This window comes from Chaetodon auriga, chromosome 9 (assembly GCF_051107435.1).
Source record: "Chaetodon auriga isolate fChaAug3 chromosome 9, fChaAug3.hap1, whole genome shotgun sequence".
Classification (NCBI taxonomy): Eukaryota; Metazoa; Chordata; class Actinopteri; order Chaetodontiformes; family Chaetodontidae; genus Chaetodon; species Chaetodon auriga.
This window is the reverse complement of record NC_135082.1, coordinates 15874710-15893511: the sequence shown is the minus strand read 5'-3', so window position 1 is coordinate 15893511 and position 18802 is coordinate 15874710. Positions and strand designations below refer to the sequence as shown.

The 18802-nt window shown below is 45.4% G+C and overlaps 1 protein-coding gene across 7 annotated transcripts; it reads left to right on the top strand.

The window, feature by feature from the left end:
* The first annotated feature begins 254 nt into the window (after positions 1-254).
* LOC143325562 (catenin delta-1-like) lies at positions 255-18570 on the top strand. 7 transcript variants are annotated; one of them, XM_076738723.1, is made up of 22 exons: positions 255-551; positions 5797-5920; positions 7305-7468; positions 9884-9952; positions 10066-10185; positions 10345-10601; positions 10743-11024; positions 11116-11356; positions 11470-11692; positions 11846-12038; positions 12153-12270; positions 12393-12546; positions 12769-12786; positions 13095-13163; positions 13514-13641; positions 13843-13993; positions 14132-14324; positions 14414-14625; positions 14730-14771; positions 14884-14951; positions 15163-15217; positions 16803-18570. In XM_076738723.1, exons 3-22 carry the CDS (start codon positions 7310-7312, stop codon positions 16859-16861), a joined length of 2811 nt encoding a protein of 936 aa, XP_076594838.1. In that variant the 5' UTR covers positions 255-551; positions 5797-5920; positions 7305-7309; the 3' UTR covers positions 16862-18570. The 7 variants fall into 7 exon arrangements, with proteins under 7 accessions (XP_076594838.1, XP_076594841.1, XP_076594840.1 ...); XM_076738726.1 differs by having other exon boundaries at positions 15163-15268; XM_076738724.1 differs by lacking the exon at positions 255-551 and adding an exon at positions 697-1106.
* Positions 18571-18802: the final 232 nt, after the last annotated feature.

Genomic DNA, 18802 nt, shown 5'->3' with positions numbered 1-18802 from the left:
CAATAGCTCTGTCGTGTTGGTGTGGAATGCAGTTGTTGTACTTCCCCAAGAAATGCTGCTTCCTCTCAGGCTATTGTTCTTGGGCAATCAACGAAATGACATCAGTGTGTATGTGAGGGAGAGGGAGCGATCGACGGAAATAAATGGGAGGAGAGAGGAGGCGGTGGGAGGTAGCCTGTTTATTCTACCCCTGCAACACAATTTAAATCCCCTGCTCCCATAAAATAGCTACAGGCTTGCTCATAGCAGCACATCATCATATTATCTTGGCAGGAATACAAGGGCTTTATTCCCAGTCCGGCTACTGGTTTCTGAACAACTGGGTCTGTCCGGAAACTTGTGACAAACACCTGTATGCGAAAAGGAAGTCCGTGTGCGCCGTCTTTACGGTAAAGCCGCTGGTTGATCCCGCCCTCTCTTTGATAGAAAACTCGGTGATGTCGCTTCGTCTTTAACGAGCTTGACCCAGAACCCAGGGAAGGAGGGGGAAAGAGAAAACACTAAAAAACGGAATAGTCTGGAAGGGGTCGGGGCAGGCTTTCCACGAGCAGGTGAGTCAGTTTATAAATGTTACTATATGGTTGATATAGCAGGGGGCGCATTTTTTTCCCCCGAGATAGTGGGTGCACTGCAGCGTTGGCAAGGAGTGGTCACATCATCGTCAGATCAAGCAACACTACTCCCAGGCTAATGTTAGCCAACTGTGCTAACGTTAAAAGTTCACATCGTGACCCGCGGTCCCGTTGCCTACCGGTCACGCCGTTATAACCGATTTAAAAGAGTCCCTGATGCCAACGGCGAAAAGAGGGAACACCGTCTAAATTAGCTTAAAATGCCGCTTAGCGGAACACACGCTAACTCCAGCCTTTGCGGCTAATCTGTTTGCTATGCTAACGCTAGCCTGGTTGTTGGCACCGCTCTCGGTCGGTTATGTGGGTTATTGTGATGCTAACGTAGCAAGACAGCCAAACCAGGTCATAGGGGTGCTGAGCGAGCAGTCTAACCAACTGGGCTGATTTGATCTCCAACATTGTCATTTATCTGGGCTGTAGCGTTAGCAAAACCACCGAGTTAGTCGCTGCTGAAATACGCGAGTCTTTGTTCGTGTGAGTACATTTTATACGTCTTATTGTTGCTGCCTCTGTGTTTAGCTGATGCAGCCAGCTCTGCTCGTCGCTCCTGCCCCAGATCGCCGTATAACGTAAGCAAATCAATTCCCGACGGTCTGTGGGATTTTGCTAAATCAGGGAAATGCTACCTGCTTACGACTCCAGATGGTTCACGACAAGGTCTGGTATGAAGGCGAGGTTTTAGAGTTCAACGGGGGATACAAAATGACACGATAACGTGACGGTCAGGCGGGTTTACAACCCTGAAGTGGACTGGATTTGGTTCCCTATACATTTACTGTGGTTGGACCCGGTCAACCCTGATGTTGTGTCGTTTTTAAGCGTCTTTCTGTCGGAAGTACTTTTATCAGTTTAAGCAGATAAGTAGATCCCATCACCTCCACGATTATTGTGGGTAAGAAGCGCCGGACAGACGAGTGTAGTTTAAGGCAATCGGAATCCTCGCTACTTATTTTACATGTCGACATTTGGCTGTGCGCTGAACCTGTTTTGTGTATTTGAATCTGTTTTAATTGTGGTGGTCTTCCAGCTGGAGTCTCTCACACGGGCTGGGATTTGAAGTTTGTCGGCTGGTGAACCTGTTAGGTGGGTCCTGTGTAAACTTGTTTTTGTAGGAAAACGCCTGGGTGGGGATAACTGTCAGTTTGAGCGTGAACAAGTAAACTGGCTCTTTTCTTGTAAACATCGGTTTTATGCGGGCACATATTGCAGTGTTGGTTAACTACCTTCCTTGTGGGCTTTAGGACTGTCCTGCTTCATGTTCATACAGTATGTGCGCAGGTGTCACTGGGACAGGGCTGTATCAGATTTAATATGCTGCAGGTGCCACCACTAATAACACCGTGTGTGAACACGAACACCCATGTAATTGTTTGACTGTTGATGCATGCCCCCAGTGCCGACTGCAATTGTGTCTGCTCTCTTGAGGTGTGCAGGTTAATCCGCGGAGGGTCTAACCTGTGTTTGTCTGTGCGTGCACGTTAGCAACATGTGTGTATGTGTTAGGAGGTAAGTGGATTAGTGGGCTAAAGCTTCAATCCCATTACAAGCCACGCTCAGCTTAAACCATTGCTGGTGGCATCACACTGACTTATCAGCAAAGTGCAGTGTGAGTTACCTCGAGATGCGTGAACAGATGTGCATTTTGACAGTGGATGTGTTGTTTCAGTGGGAGTTTTTTGCTGCCGGTGGCAGGTGTAGCCGCTTTTGCAGTAATCCAAGTTTCATTAAGTCCACAAAGGCTGCATTGTTGCTTACATGTGTGTATGATCACAGATGTCTTCTAACAGGGTTGAGTGAGTCATACTGACTGATGGCTGCAGAATCAGATGGACGTGTATGACTCGTGGTGTGTCAGGGCTCGGTCAGATGTTTGAGGAGTGTGTGTATTGTTGTTGACCTTAAGGCACCGTGCTTGACTTTCTGACCGTTTGCTGCCGTCAGAACAGAACTCCTAACATTCTCGGTGCACTCTTGTTCCCTCACACGTGTTATTGCTCATACAAAGTCCATGTATTATACTGAATGAAGGTTTAGGATTAGCCTGTATGTAAAAAAAAAAAAAAAGGTTCAGTCCAGACTTAGTTTCCTTGCAGTTTCTGTTTCTTTTGCTCAAGAGTGTTGCTTCTCTTTTCTTGGAGTGGTCTATCTGGACATATTATTAAAATGTTAAGGGGAAATCTACGATTTAAAAAAGGGATTTTTTTCATCATTGAAAACTGTGCAGATTATATTCTTGATTAAATGTCATAGAATAGTGAAAACAATTTCCCGGAGCACAAGGTGACATTTTTCTTGTTTGTTTCAATAAACACACCCAAACCCAAAGATTATCAGCTAACTGTCATAGAGAATTAATTGTTTCATCTTTTTTCAGATTCAGTGATTAGATCACTGGAACAAACCGAAACTGAGGAACCATGCAGGTTCACAGAGATTGCTTCCGAAGGTTCATGAAAGCAGAACAGAAAACATCAGATGGAGAACAATATTAGCAAAAATGGGAAGTGGTTTGTGGTCCTGTGATCAGCATATTGACCACAGGGGATTTTCACCACAAAAACACCTCCAATGGTTGAAGGAAGCCAACCAACAGTAGGTGGTTTATTAAAGTGGTACGTTGTATAGGCTCTCATGGTTTCGTGCATAAGCAGTTCTGTTTAGGAAAATGTTTTTTCTGGTGAGCATAAGTAGCCGCCGCGTCCCTCCACACATCTCTGATGTTGAATCCATAACATCCTGTTTCTCAGGAAGTGGGTGAGAGGGGAGGGGAGTGGCAGTGGGACTGCACTGATTGTTTTCATTGTTCAACAAAATTCACTGCTGACTTTCAGGACCAAAACTAACAGCTGTGAAAGAGGGAAATGAGTGGAGGACAGAAGTGCAAACAGTGACCCCCCCCCCCCCCCCCCCACCCCCCAACAAAAAAAAATTAGAAGCACAGATGCACTCGCTCCCAAATATGTCCAATAATGTCCTCCTTACTCTCCAACTCTTTTCACACTTGCGTTCATGCCGTCAGTTGCACAAACTTCTTCTTGTTCCACCAACCTCCCGGACTGACAGCTGCAAATTCCCCCTGGTTGCTGTTAAAACACACACACACACACACACACACACACACACACACACACACAAAATCACATTCTCAAGTACACTTGCCAAGATATATCAACCGCAGTTTATAATTCATCTTGTCTGAATGACAGTTGTGCTCATTAGTGAAATATGATAGCCCCAGCATGTAACATGTTAATGATGATTACTCCCTGCATCGGGGATGAGACTGGGAGCATGACAGTGTTTAAAAGTGATATAAAATCATGGAAAGACGCCAGATGAGAATAGTTTTGGTGTTTCTCTGTGTTTGGATAATTGAAAATGCTCCAGCTTTACAGTAAACCCAGATCTTGAAAAGATTATTAGCCAGTGTCATGCTAAGGTTTTACAGTGGATGAGTGGGTGGACTGCTGTGCTGAATTGGCAGGGAGACAATGTTAGGAATGCAAGATTAGCTTTTATCTTGTGTTCAGCTTTCCTGTCTGTGTCTCTACCCTCTTCTTTGCTCCACTTTACCCTCTCACTCCCCTGAAAGACTATCTGCCTTTCGCCTTGTTTTATTTGTTTGCAGCTCAAACTGTGCCCGTCTCTGTCTGTCTGTCTGTCTCTGTCTGTCTGTCTGTCTCTCTGTAGTGAATAATATCAGCCCTTGTCCTGGCTATGACCATATATAGGCATGTGTGGTACAGCACAGCAGTGTGTGATTTGCTCAGGTGGGAGGTTATGGCTCTGGGGCGCCACAGTCACTAAGCAAAAGATGGTGAGTGTGAGTGTGTGTATGTGACATCATGGCTTCCTGTCAGGCTGCCTTGTCCCAAATGCAAATCCTGGTTTTGGTTTTCACAAATTCCTCTCTCTTGTGAAATATGCTTCAGCCACTCCTCATTTTCTCATCAGGCCTTCCCACTTTCCTCCCTTTTTTTCCCACACTGGGCACACCCCAAACTGGGATTTTTTTAAAATAAGCAAAGTCATATAAATGTGTGCGTGCGTGTGTGTGTGTGTGTGTTACTCATGCATTTGACAGCCATGCAGGAACAGACGTAGCCCTCACACGCTTCATTTTATCAGCTAAATGGTGTTGTAATAGTCTGTTTGTCAAACGGTGATATCATGTCTCTCTTTCTTTTCTTTTTTTCTGTTTGCACAATCTAATGCAGGTGAAACTGTGAGTCATTCATCACGATCTCTTCACTCAAACTCTATGCTTTTTGTTTGCTAACACCTTACCTGTCCCGCACACAAACACCTGCTGCCTAAAATGTAAATGCGGGTCCCTGTTTGTTCCCCAAAATTGCTGCGACCTGAATTTAAACCCTCAAGAGTGTGTCTGTGCATGTTGGCCAGACAGAGAGAGACATTGAGAAACTGAAATTTGGTAGCCCCTCCTCTACCTTGTCCAACCGGTCATGCAGGTGTGTGTGTGTGTGTGTGTGGCAATGCCTGGGTTTATTCACCTTTGAAGCCGGGGCTGATGGGGAGCTGGGCTGCTGCAGCAGAGGCTGTATCAACAGATAAGAGGATCTGAGTCTCCACTTGTTTGGCTCTGATATAACAATGTCCTTCTCTCAGAGCACAGCCAAGATAACAAAGAGACGTTGGGGGAGGGATGAAAGCCAGTTAAGTTGAGAGAACACGAGTAGCAGGCAGAGTTGGGCCAGAGGTAGATGAAGACTGATTAGAGAGAAGAATGGCTGCAAGAAAAACAAAACAAGGCAAGGTTAAACTGGGGAAAGGATGACTTGATAAGAGAACATATGGTTCTCCAAAGATGTTGCTATCTTTATAACCCAGTTTCCCATTATGCTGACAGTCGACGTTCCTGGCCCAGAAAGAGCTGCAGGTTGGTCAACTTCCCGCAGCTAGCTGCCGCGCGCAGGCCAAATGTTGAGTAAATACAGGGTGTGTCAAAAGGCTGGAGCTACTGTATGTCTCTTGCTGTGTTTTTCTGCACACAGAGCAAATCCAACCCCGCTGACACTCCTGTACGGTATTCTCACTATGTTGCTGTTTTTGAAACGGAGGTGTCTTCATTCTTCACTTACACATCTCTGCCTCCTTCTCCTTGTTATTCTCTTCCCATCTGTCTTTCTCTCTCTCTCTGCAGTCCATTCTTCCCTGTTTCTGGGCTTGGTGGTTCAGTGACTTTCTACCCATGAGCAACTAGAGCTCAGCCTCTGACCTTGGCGTGATCTCTCACCTCTACTACCAAACCACGCCCACAGGTGAAGGTGTGTATTTCTATTTTTCTCTGAAATGAGCTTTGAGACTCAGTGTGTCTGTGCTGTTCTGTGTTCTTCTTAGTACTTAAACCATAAAGACGAGTATGCGAATCTCCTTGAGTTGAGTGTCGTGTGTCGTGGTGTTGAGCGTCCTTCAAAAGTATAAGGGTGCTGCTCTGCATGTGAGGTCTCATCCTCTTTGTTCCACAGTTGTTTTGTATACAGTGGAGCTCTGCACCTCCATAAACTGTGCTGCCGATGCATGCATAAAATAGTCAAGAAGAAATGATTACATAACCAAGACTCCACCATGCCTTTGGGATTTAAAAGTGGTGGTTTTATTTTCAATTCATGATGTATAACCGTGGAAAATCAACCTAAATATTTTCCCCATGATTCTGAAAACCACATTTTGAGTCTTGAGCTTCTTAGGCAAATGTGTAGATCCATGAAATAAACATGTATGTGCAAGCGAGACACCCCTTGCAGGACATTAATGCTGTTTTGCACACTGCAGAGGATCAAAAAAAAAATCTTTTTCTGCTGTTTGTATTTTCTGGGGTGGCATGTGAGAGGATCAGAAACCCAGAGGACTCCTCCATGGTTGCATGGAGTGGTAATACGATTATTGATCTGCATGCAGGGGTGTTGATATTGACGAAATCATGATCAATGTTTTGCAATATTTATGATAAATGCAGTACCCAGGGTTTTAAAGAATCTGACTCCTCCATCATTGCTACCACCTCCTGCTGCCTTTCTCTCTTGGTGAGTCTCCTGTCAGACCTGGTGTCATTTGAATTGGCGCTAATTGGGTATTTAATTATTCTGCTGTATTTTATTTCTCATCGGCACCACCCTGGAATGAATTCACTGTTGTGTTTACAGTTAGCATTTAACATGCGTCATGCGATATCTGTGTTATTTATGCTGACGTGGTTAGGTGTTGCTGAAGGCAGTATGACGTTTGAGTAAGTCAGCTAGCTTTTAAAGTCTGTGCGGGGAAAATCTCAATACACCACGACAGGCTTTCAATGGAATAGACATCCTGGGAAGTTTTCATGTCTTGAGTTTCAACCACAAACCTGTCTTTACAGTGGTGACTGCTGTATGTTCGTTATTGTGATCCGCTGTTGTGCAATCCCTATTCTGCCAGCAGATTTCCAAGAAGGCATCTCAACCTTAGTCACCTAACAGAATCTGTGAGCAGATAAATACGATAAAATCCTTCTTGGTATCAGCCCAGAAAATCTGGCATCCACTGCATCTTGCTATACTCTGTACGGAGAGGCATGTCCGTGTTTTTGGTGGACACCCTCTCCCTGTGCTGTTGTGGGTTTGAGGCTGTATGGTTGTGTGTAACGCCCCCCTCTTTCCCCTTGGGGCCATGTAGTGTGTATGGAGCAGTGTGAGAGTGCAGCAGCTCTGCTGGAGTCGGTCAGGGAGCAGGAGGTGCAGTTTGAACAGCTGACCCGGGCGCTGGAGGAGGAGAGGAGGAGAGTGGGCCTCCCTGCCACCAGCCCCTCGGCCCTGGGTCGTCCCCTCCCTCACACACAGGTAACGCTCCGTAACAAACCCCAACATCCCCATGCAGAGTCTCTCATAGGCATTTAAAGCCAACATCTTTCACTTATCATCCAATCCATGGATCATCATTTCCTCCATCCAAGTTTTCTCCCTCTGACATCCATCCATCCATCCATCAATCACTCGTCCCTTCTCTGCCTCCGCCTCTTCCCCACCAGCGCTCGGCCTGTTTGTGTCTGTGATTGTTTGCGCTGCGTCCTCCTTGCACATAGTTGCACTACTTTTAACATGCCCGAGATGCTCATCATCACGCTCTGTCAGCATGCCATGGCTGTCACTCACCGGATACATGCTGACACTCACGTCTACACCTTTCGTTGGCCCCTGCTGTGGAATCTCAGCTATGTTCCTCTCTGTTCCAGCATGTCGCGTTATGGAATGCGGTCATTCGTCGTGCATGTGTTGCATAGTCCTGCATCCAGTGCGGTTTCTTCATCATGAATTATTGTCACTCATCAGTCACTTTAATTGATTACCTCCATTGTTCCTGCTGTATACTAGGTATTCTTTTGCATGCAGTTATCTTTTGTATATTGAACATCCAAGATATTGCAAGTTTCTTCATGAAATGTAATAAAATCATTAGTGTCTGTTTCTGCTGCATTATATGTGTTAGGGTATGGTGACATCCACCATCATGTTACACAAATGTCAGATGTTTTGAGAGAGTTGCAGCTCATTTATTTTTGCTGTTGATTAATGTGTTGATTATTTTCCTCATAACTTGTCTATAAAATATCAGAAAATTATAGAAAATCCCATTTCAATTTTGCAGAGCTGAAGTTAACATTTTCAGATTGTTTTGTCTGACCAGCAGTCCAAAACCCAAGATGTTCAAATTAGTACCATAGATGACTAAGAACACCAGTAAATATTCACTTAGGCGCAGCCAGAAACAGCAAGAAATTTTGGGCGCTGTTGGCCATAAATTACTAATCGATTATCAAAAAGGTTGCAGATTCGTTTTCTGTCAGACTAATTGATTGACCCATCTTTTTAGCTCTGACATGGTAGCTGTCACTTTGCTGTCACTTTGTTGTTTTTGCCCAGTGTGGGCCAATAATTGAGCAGGATTGCTGGTTATTTTATCTGGGAACGGATTCAGTTGATTTTCAGGAAGATTACCCATGATTATCATATACGTCTATTTTTAAGGTGAAGAGCAGCTAACCTGTGCTGAGAGTTTTAAGACTCTGCTGTTTTGTTTACAGCTGAGTTAATCCGGTTGGACAAGGTCTTAACTGCTGCCTTCTTGTCCTGTGCTCTTGTCTCTACCAAAAGTCTTGACTACCACACAGTAAACTTTGCCGAGCATCCTGCAGGCTTAGAAGAGCAATTAAAGGAGATTAGCATTTCGCTCTCAGATAACACTGAAGGTCAGGCGGTGCCATACTCGGGCTGACATTTTAATACATTTGTGCACAGACTGATTAGATGAGTTTAAAATGCGTTCTAAATATTTTCCTTTCAAGGGCTCGCTGACATAGATTAAATGTTATGTTCTGTCTTTGAATCCTTGGAAGTGACTTGTGATTTGGTTAGTGTGTGGCAGCTGGAGGATGAAGGCTAAGAAAGCAGGAATTTATGGCCTTGCGCTGCTAACTGTATACATTTTATTTCTAAAAAAATATAAATGATGGTGATACTCATTTTTTACCATTTCTCCAAAACCACAACACAGTTTTCGGTAAATGAGCTTGTCTTATAGGAAGGACCTGCTGTAGAGGAAGTGTGCCGTTCTTGATGTACAAGCACAATCTGAGCTTCCCACATGCGTTTTGATAACAGCCCTGCCTCCTTGTGGACATAATATAAAGTGCAGTATGACGTGTTGCTGCAAATTAAGTGTTTGATGAGGTTCATAAGATTGTTTTGTTTTGCACTAGTCAGTAGTGTCACAGGAATGCTGCAACCAATAGTAACTGTTGGAGGTGAAACGGTTGCCGAGAAAGATTTCCGAAGTGGCCTAATTAGACAGTGACTCAGCTCGAGGCCATTGCTTTTAAGTGTGGCAGTTAAATTGCATAAAAGTGAGTGTTACTCTGGATTAGGTAGAAATGTCGAAGTCATACAGTGTGACAGTCATTGATTATGTAACAGAGTAAAGCAGGAGGAAGTAGGGTGTGAGGGTGAGTGGCTGCATTCCAAAATGTCCTCCCTCATGTCTGGCAGTGATTCACAGACCAAAGACACGCAGGGACAGTTTGGTCAGCACTGAATGTGCCTCAGCAGCAGTAATATCATCTGGGTGGTTGTAAGAAAGTCGACAGCAGAAAGGCGACAGGGAATCATGCCTTGATCCTCATTTTATGTGTTACTTCAGCAAAATTATTGAACATCTTTTGAGTACATATTTCACAACTGTGTGTTTCTCTTTCATCCCAGAACGGGCGTTTAGGGGATGCAGACATAGAACGACTGAAACTGACTGACTCCTACATAAACGGCACACAGGTATGTGCTTGTGTGCAAAGTTCACTGCGTAAATATGATTAGTTTTCTTGTGTTTATACATTTAAATGGCAGTGATTTTAAAAATCTGAATGCGTGGCGTGTCTCTGCTATAGTACAGAATGGTAGACCCTGCACACGGTGCTCTCGATGAGAGCTACACACCAGAGGACGACTCCCAGGAAGTACACTCAGTCTTTTCTGATGAGGGAACCACACGACGGGCAGACAATGGAGTAAGTGATATGACTCATGCACAACATCATCAGGATTCCTTCAAAATGTAGAACTCCAGTAGATGGTTAAAATATTTAGTCTATTTAATGCTACACCATTCGATTATCCTTCACCATGAACATATTTTAATGCATCACTTCCATCTCGCTCTCCCGCAGATGAAAAAACCAATCTCACGCACAGTCCTGCCGTCTGACTCCATGTCCATTGACGGAGGTTTGTCGATGTCCGGGATGGGCGGCTACAGCGCCACACTGGACCGACCTTACAGGCAGCCTGGAGAGTACCCCACGGCCACGGTGCCCAGGAACTACCACTACGGCCCTGTAGGGGGTTACAATGACTACCGGGGAGGCCCACCATCGGAGACATACACCAGCCTGAGTAGGGGCTCACACATGGATGACCGCTACAGGTACAGCACACCTGTGAAGGAGTTCTGTGATGTTTTCTGGAGTGTGATTGTTCAAACATTACAGGGTTAATGAATACAAGACCTGTAATCCAACTAACTTTAACAACTCTGTTCCCTTCTGTCCTTCCCCTCTTTCCCCAGGCCGGTTGATGGCTACAGGACCCTGGACTCTGGCTACCGGGCCCCAAGCCGTCAGCAGCTTGACCCGTATGCAGCACAGCCCCAGGTGAGCCGGGGAATGAGGGCCCTGGGCTCGGCGTTGGAGATGCGGTATGGCCAAGGCCACTATGGTCTCGAGGATGACCAGCGTAGTGTGGGATATGATGACTATGGCATGGGGCCTCCACCCATGCACCCTGGAGGCTACGGTACCATGCCACGCCTGGGACCCGGCGCCGGGGGTATGGACAGAAGGAGACTCAGGTAACAAATGCCGTGGTTTGCGTCTTTTTTTCAATCTGACCGTACATGTGAGCAATATAGCTGACCGATGTTCTTCGCCTGCGACTTGCAGGAGCTGCGAGGATACTTTAGATGGTGACATGGTAGGAGTTGACCCTTATGCCTGGGGCGTTCCCATGACGATGGAGAGAGGGAGCATGGCTTCACTGGACAGCACGCTGAGGAAGGGTCCTCCCACCTCATGGAGACAGCCGGAGCTGCCGGAGGTCATCGCCATGTTGAACTATCGTCTGGATCCTGTCAAGACCAACGCTGCTGCCTTCCTCCAGCATCTCACATTCAAAAATGACAAGGTGAAGCAGTGGTCAACGTTCAGCACCGAGCAAATGTTCAGTACCGAGCAAACATCAAGCTTTTGGTATTGTGGCTTTTTGGCTAATCTCCATGTGCGTGTGTGTGTGTTCAGGTTAAATCAGAGGTGCGTCGCCTGAAGGGCATCCCAGCCTTGGTGTCGCTGTTGGACCACCCCAGCAAGGACGTGCACCACTCGGCCTGTGGAGCACTAAAAAACATTTCATATGGGCGAGACCAAGACAACAAGATCGCTATCAAGAACTGCGATGGAGTGCCCGCTCTGGTCAGGTTACTGAGGAAGACCCGCGACCAGGACCTCACTGACACTATCACAGGTATCAACCTCATTTGATGCTTGTATAAATCATTTGTTTGTTATTTCAAGTCAGATCAGGGACCAAACAAGCACAAGTCATTCATCACTAATTTCCCATTATTTAAAGGGTTTCTTTTTTTAGATACTAACAGTATTTATTCTATCGTCCCAGGCACCTTGTGGAACCTCTCGTCCCACGACTCTGTCAAGATGGAGATCGTGGACCACGCCCTGCACGCCCTAGCCGACGAGGTGATCGTTCCTCACTCCGGCTGGGAGCGAGGGAGCAACGGAGGAGAGGAGAGCTGCAAACCACGCCATCTGGAGTGGGAGACCGCCTTGACCAACACAGCTGGCTGCCTTAGGTATGCAAGGGATCAATGGATGGAGAGCAGAGAAAGTCCAAGACGGAGAAAGAGAAACTTATTTTGAGAAGAAAACATGCAATTATGTGTTTAACGTCCCTCTCTCTCCAACAGGAATGTGAGTTCAGAACGCAGCGAGGCCAGGCGAAAGCTGAGAGAATGCGCAGGAATGGTGGATTCGCTCATGTACATTGTCCAATCACAGATCAACCGCAAAGATGTAGATAATAAGGTGACAGCTCTCTCAAGTCTTTATCTTCGATTCCGCTAAAATTCTCATGAAACCAAAGCACCTTTCTTCTTCTTCTGTCTCCGTCTTTGATCATGTCGTCCCCTTTTCTGCCCTTCCGTCAGTTGGTGGAGAACTGTGTCTGCCTCCTGAGGAATCTGTCCTATCAGGTTCACCGTGAGGTCCCCGGAAGCGAGCGCTACGCAGAGCCCACGCCCCTCAACCAGGGGCCGACCCCGGCTAACAAAGGCGGCTGCTTTGGCTCTCGAAAGGGCAAAGGTCAGTGTCAGACAGCTGTGGCAGCCTAGAGCTGCACTGTGTGTACGAGATCTGCTGTAGAATGATGGGTAGCTGCTGGTTGGTTTGAGCTTGTTGGTGGCGGAAGCACCTGTCGCTGTTTTTCACACTCTTACCACTGTCTCCCTCCTTTTCCTCTTCTCCCTCCCTCCTCTTACCTTTCCCCCATCTTTTCACTTCCTCCTTTCTCTCTGCTGTGTTTAGATGAGTGGTTTTCCAAAGGTAAGAGTCTCCCCTTGGCATTCAAAGCGAACCTTTGAAACCGTTGACCACTCTCGCATCGCTCATTTTTACTAACGCAGAGTAATACTTCACTGCAGAAAGAGTGCACATCCAGCTCATGAGCATGATCACGTCACGCCCACGACTTTGCATGTCTACAGTGCTTGTTCCACTGGTTGCATGGTCTCATTTCACATGACAGAGTAGAAGCCTGAGGATAACCGATTGCTCATTTCAGCCAACTTCACAGAATCCTTGTTGTTCAATCACTCACGTTCTCTCGGTTTTTATTGGACTTCTAGCTGCAGGAAAGAAGGATGGAGATGATGGCAGCGGAGATCAAGTTGACATTCCAAAGAGGACAACACCTGCCAAAGGTGTGCACATCTCTTTTCCCTTCAATTCAATTAGAAGTGATAAGTGGAGTAGCACGTTCAGCACTCTCTGTGTCGGTTTATTTGCTGCTGCTAAACACTCAAAATGTAAAGTAGTTAGGTTGTTAACGTGTGTGTGCTTTAAACTAGTGTCTGAATGAAACTACAACATGTGCACTAATAGACTAATGTCCAGTCACAAAGATAAATGGTTGAAGCTTAGTTTGAAGATTTTCAAAATACCAGGTCTAGCTGGTACAAGTATGTCTTTGTGTTGTGTTTACGGCATCTCTATCCAGCACAGATGTTGATGTCTGTCAGACTAACACCTCCTCTCTGTGTGTCGACTTCAGGTTACGAGTTGCTGTTCCAGCCAGAGGTGGTTCGTGTTTACACGTCGCTGCTCAAAGAGAGCAAGAACCCCTCGGTGCTGGAGGCTGCTGCCGGCGCCATCCAGAACCTGTGCGCTGGCCGATGGACTGTTAGTACCGTTTCTTAACTAACTGAAACTCTCAGTTTTACACCAAATCTGAATGAGCATTTCGTGTCTGTTCAAGTAAATTTCACCTCTGATAAGTCAGTTGTTATGAGGTTTGTATTACTGTCTGTGTTATGAAGTTACTGGAATGAAGCTGCTGTCAGTATAATATTCATTACTCCTCTCTATCTGCTCGTGCTTCAGTTTGGTCGCTATATCCGGGCCACTGTGCGCCTGGAGAAGGGTCTTCCCATTATGGCAGAGCTGCTGGCTCATGGCAATGACCGTGTGGTTCGGGCAATGTCCGGAGCCTTGAGGAACCTCGCCATCGACAACCGCAACTGCGAACTGCTTGGTAAGGATGTTGGTTTGTATATTCAAATGAGCCAAAAATACTCAATACTCAAATATATCCTAAGGACAATATTCAGTGCACTTGTTTGCATTTGTGTCTCCAGATAGATTTTCTTACCTGGCTGTGTTTCTCCTGCAGGTTTGCATGCAGTGCCTCACCTTGTGGCCAACTTGCCTGGAGGCCAGAGTCAGTCTGGGCGCACCCTGTCAGAGGAGACCATAGTGTCAGTCCTGAGCACTCTCGCTGAGGTGCTGGGCAACAGTCTGGAGGCAGCAAAGACCCTCCGAGCCACGCAGGGCATTGAGAGGCTGGTGCTTATCAACAAGGACGGGTAAGTGTGTTCTGTAAAGTAAGCTAAGGATAGACTGCTTTCAGCTGTTTGTAGCTGTGATTGTAAAAATATCGTTGTCTATCCTACAGCAAGCGCTCGGATCGTGAGGTGCGGGGAGCCGGCCAGGTGCTGCAGCTCATCTGGGCCCACAAAGAGCTACGCCGGCCGCTGGAGAAAGACGGCTGGAAGAAGACAGACTTCATGGTCAACCTCAACCCCAGCGGCAACACCACCACCAACGGCCCGAGCACCCGAGCCAACGGCACCTACGAGGACAGCACCACGCCACTGCTGGACAGAGGTCAGCGTTCAATCAGGGGCAGTTAGTTGTGCGTTTAGCTTTGTGTATATATGAAGCTGATGTGTTGATTTTGTTTAACGTGACTCTGTTTTGCTTCATCTCAGGGGAAAAGAGGGACATGATTCCACTAAACGACCTCGGCCCTGGTTAGTACATTTATCGTCACTGCTTTTCATCCCGACAGAGTCTTATGAAAGGTTTTTGTTTCGTTGATGTAGTTTATTTCTTTTCTCAATCGTGTCGTCTTCTTTCCCTCAGAGGCCTACTCTACACTGGACCAGAGGGAGAGGAGACACACTCTGGATGAAACCACAGACACTTTACCGGTACTTTCAATCTTTCTCACGTTTTCTCACATGTTGTATTGCTCACATAACTAACACTAACCCATAATCTCCTGCACCACGAGGAATATTTCCTGACTTTAACCTTTTGCCTTTGGCAGCCTTTAAAACTTCACAATTACTGACATTTCTCTTTTCTCACACTCACTTCCTCTCCTTCTCTTCTCTCTCTCTCTTTCTCTGGTTGTCTCAGCGAGGGGTGTATGGGGGCAGAAAGGGCTCCTTGCCCCTGTTGGACTCCTACGATGGTTAGCCCTCCCCCCCCTCCCCTCTACCCTCCCTCTGCATGTAACAGCATGGTATGTCCAACTCACCTCTCACCCTGCATGGACTCTATGAGCTCCTGTGTCTCTTACAACTTCAAACCCTCAGTGAAACCTGGTCTCTGTCTCTGATGGTGTACTGAAACGCTGGTTGAGGTCTTCTGTATTGATTTTTAAACATATGATACCCTGATGTGATGTGTATATGCTGGTACAGTATGCTGCAAGGTGCTCCTTGTGCGTCGTGGCCCACACAGTCCGTCACTGTAGAGATGAACCCAAGGTTTATAATTAAGGTTCAGATCCTCAGATTAATAGCTGTCGTTTGTGCAGTAGTGTTGTCACTAAACCAGAACTTTGACTTTAATACCAATGCTAGATTAAAAGTAATACAGCGTCACAGAAATCTAAATACTTACAGCTTTGTAACTTCTGTGAAAGGGGTTTTTTGTGTCTTCGAGCAGCAACAGTCTTAGTGGACTTTCAGGTACTTTTGTGAAATATTATCCAGGGTCCAGGCGTAGCTCTCTCTGTCGTTGCCTGCTGCCAGTGGTGGAGGAGTTTCGGTGCACTCTTGTGGTTTTGCAGGGCATTACAACGACGTGTGTGCCAGAATAGATTTTTTTGTTGTCAGGATTTGATAAGAAAGTTATCTTAGAAGAATGGTTAGTTGAGATTTGGGGGGAAGTAATGAACCCAAGTGCTTGTGTTTATCAGCAGTGTTGCAGGAGTTACAATAACAATTAATCAGGGTTATTCAGTAATAACCATGTTTCTGACAGGAGAATCTGCTGAAGTTTGACATATTTAAATTTCTCCAGTCATAATGTCATAATATTCAGCCTCTGCTCATTGGTTTCCCCTGCTGCTTCTCTCCTATTTTCACATCCCACTGAGTGAATTAAGGGTCTATTTTGACCAAACCAGAATTGGTGTGATAGTTGGAACAGAGGAAAGACGAACCAAGACGGTTTTTGGAGTTTTTATTCTGTCTCTGCCGGGTTTGAATGAAGTTTGTTTTACGATGCTAAAATGACTGTTTCTTTAAATGGAGTCTGGTGGCTTTGGTGAGAGTGATACAGCAGCTGTTTCTGGTTTAACAGAAGTATCTTATTCTTTAACGAAAAAGGTCTGTCTGTGGGGATCCTTTCCATAATGCTGTCAGAATAACAATCTGAGGCTTTCAGTGGCAAAAAGAAACACTTTTAGCAGATGTAGTTTGACGGTGCTCAAACACCCGGAGGGATCGCACTGCGGCCTGTTTCACAGCTGAACACGACTTGCTTCTTACGCTGATACTCTGAGTTTTACGTTACATGTCTGAACTGGGTTATGCTAAATACTGACTTTAAACCACATTCAGCTTAAGTCTATATTGGTATGTAAGTCTGACCGAACATCTGGTTGTTGTGACAGCACTACTGCGCAGCGTGCCATACTTACCACAGAATGAGTCCTCGTGTCGCCTCCATGTTTATTGTGAAAATGACCCATGTTTTGTTTGTTCGCGCTTGCATTCCGACTCGGGTTTTAATCGCCCTGTTTTGCTTCTGTCCCCCCCCCCCCCCAGAAAAACTGATAGTGTGCATCACCCAGACCGGGCCGTCCCTGCCCTACCACTGCTACTGAGGAGAGAAGATCCAGATGCACAGACTCTCTCCCTCTCTCACCCCCTCCCCTCCTCTCCTCTCCTTCTCTCTCTCACTCACACAGATGGGATTAGAAGATGAGGGTTGGCATCCAAAGAAAGTGGCCGTGTTGCAGGCAAAACGCTTCATGCAACACACACGTACAGACATACACACCTACTTTTTACGAAGTCGTTCAGTTGTAGCAACAGAAATATATATTCCTCTTTTTTTTTTTTTTAAATTATAATGCTTCTGTAAAGGCAATCACCTTTGTTGACAATCATTTAATTCTGGTGTTGTCATCCTGCTTGTTTTTTTTTTTTTTCTTTCTTTCTTTTTTTTCTCGCTATCGTCAACATTTTGGTAAATTTTTTGTCATGGTCGACATGTTGCTGCCAACACCTGCATCCTAACAGTGAATTTGTACTTCTATGTAGGGTATATACTGTATATAAAAAGAAGAATGGGATGACTGCATTAGTTTTGGCTCATTAATTTAAATCGTCCCTTTACTGGGATCGTTGGGAGGTTGGGACGAGCCAGCAGACCGGCGGCCGCCCTGTAGTTTGAGAATGTTGTTTATATCGGAGTTATTTTCCTGTCTAGAGTTATTTTCTCTCTGTTGGGACGAGCACAAGCGCAGACAAGAAAGGGCAGGTGTGTGTATATTTGTCATACAGTGAACCTGTGGCCGTGTGTGTGCGGAAGAAAAGAATATGGACCTTGGAGTGAGTGTGTTTGTGTGTGTGTGTGTGTGTGTGTGTTTGTGTGTGTGTGTGTGTGTGCGCACAGACCAGACCCATAAGACCACATGTTGATTATTTAATCCGTTCTTACTGTTTTTATCTTGTGCTCCTCCAGCTGTGACTCGGCAGTCTTTTTTTAGTTTATGTACCAAATGCCTCTTTTTGTTTTTTATACCGTAATTTCCAGCTTTTTTTTTCTTCTTCCCGTGACAATTTGAGCTGCTGCGTTTTGACTTTTCTGTCTGGATTTAGTCGACCAGACCAGTACAGCGCATCAAACTTGGTACTCAAATGTGAAGCTGGGAACATAACACTAATAAACCACTAAAACCTGCTTCAGAAACCTTTCCCATATGTACTGTTACAGACTTACATTATAGACACAACCGTCTCTTCAGCTTCTTCTTCATTTAGAAAGCAACTAACACTTCAGGAGGGTCTTATCTCTACTTTAAAAAAATCACTACGTGCTGTTTGTAGTTCATATTAGCGTTCATGACGTGCTGTTTTACAGAAAGAACACTTCAGTGTGGGAGACTCGAGTTTTAACAGACAGACTGAGAGAAACTGAAGTTTAATTTAATTAAGGAGGTGGACAAAAAAGCACATTTTGGTCTATGATCCATTTGTTTTTACCCTTTTTTTTTCCACTTTTTGTCTGGTTTGTTTGTATTTTGTTTCGGGGTTTGTATGTGCGGGAGCTTTGGGTGAGAGCATTATGCAATTTGTTCAAGTTTTTAGTCCCAGTTTTACCGCCGACTTGTTTTTAAGGCAAAAGAGACCAATCATCTTTGTTTCGTTTTCTGTTTTTTTACTCTCCACACACACTATATTTGTCATGTTGCCTATCCATGTAAAATTATGATGTACCATTCATACCTGCCTTGGCTCTGAGAAGTTGCTTTGTATGTAACTGGTAATACTGTTGTTTTTATAAATAAAGATCTTTTCTTAGACAAGATTTGGCAGCGTGTGATTTGTGTGGCGAGGCGAGGAAGGACTGCTGTGTCATGTAGATAAACACGTCCAATTAAAGAGAGGCCGTCTGTCTCTGGGTAATTTCATCCCCCCGCTCTTGTGAAGGCGAATGGCACCGGCACAAACCTGACACTATGTCAGATATTCACTCTCGAACATCGGTGTGTTCCCTCCGGCTTGCTTTTTTTTTTTTGATGCTCTAATTATTAAAGCCC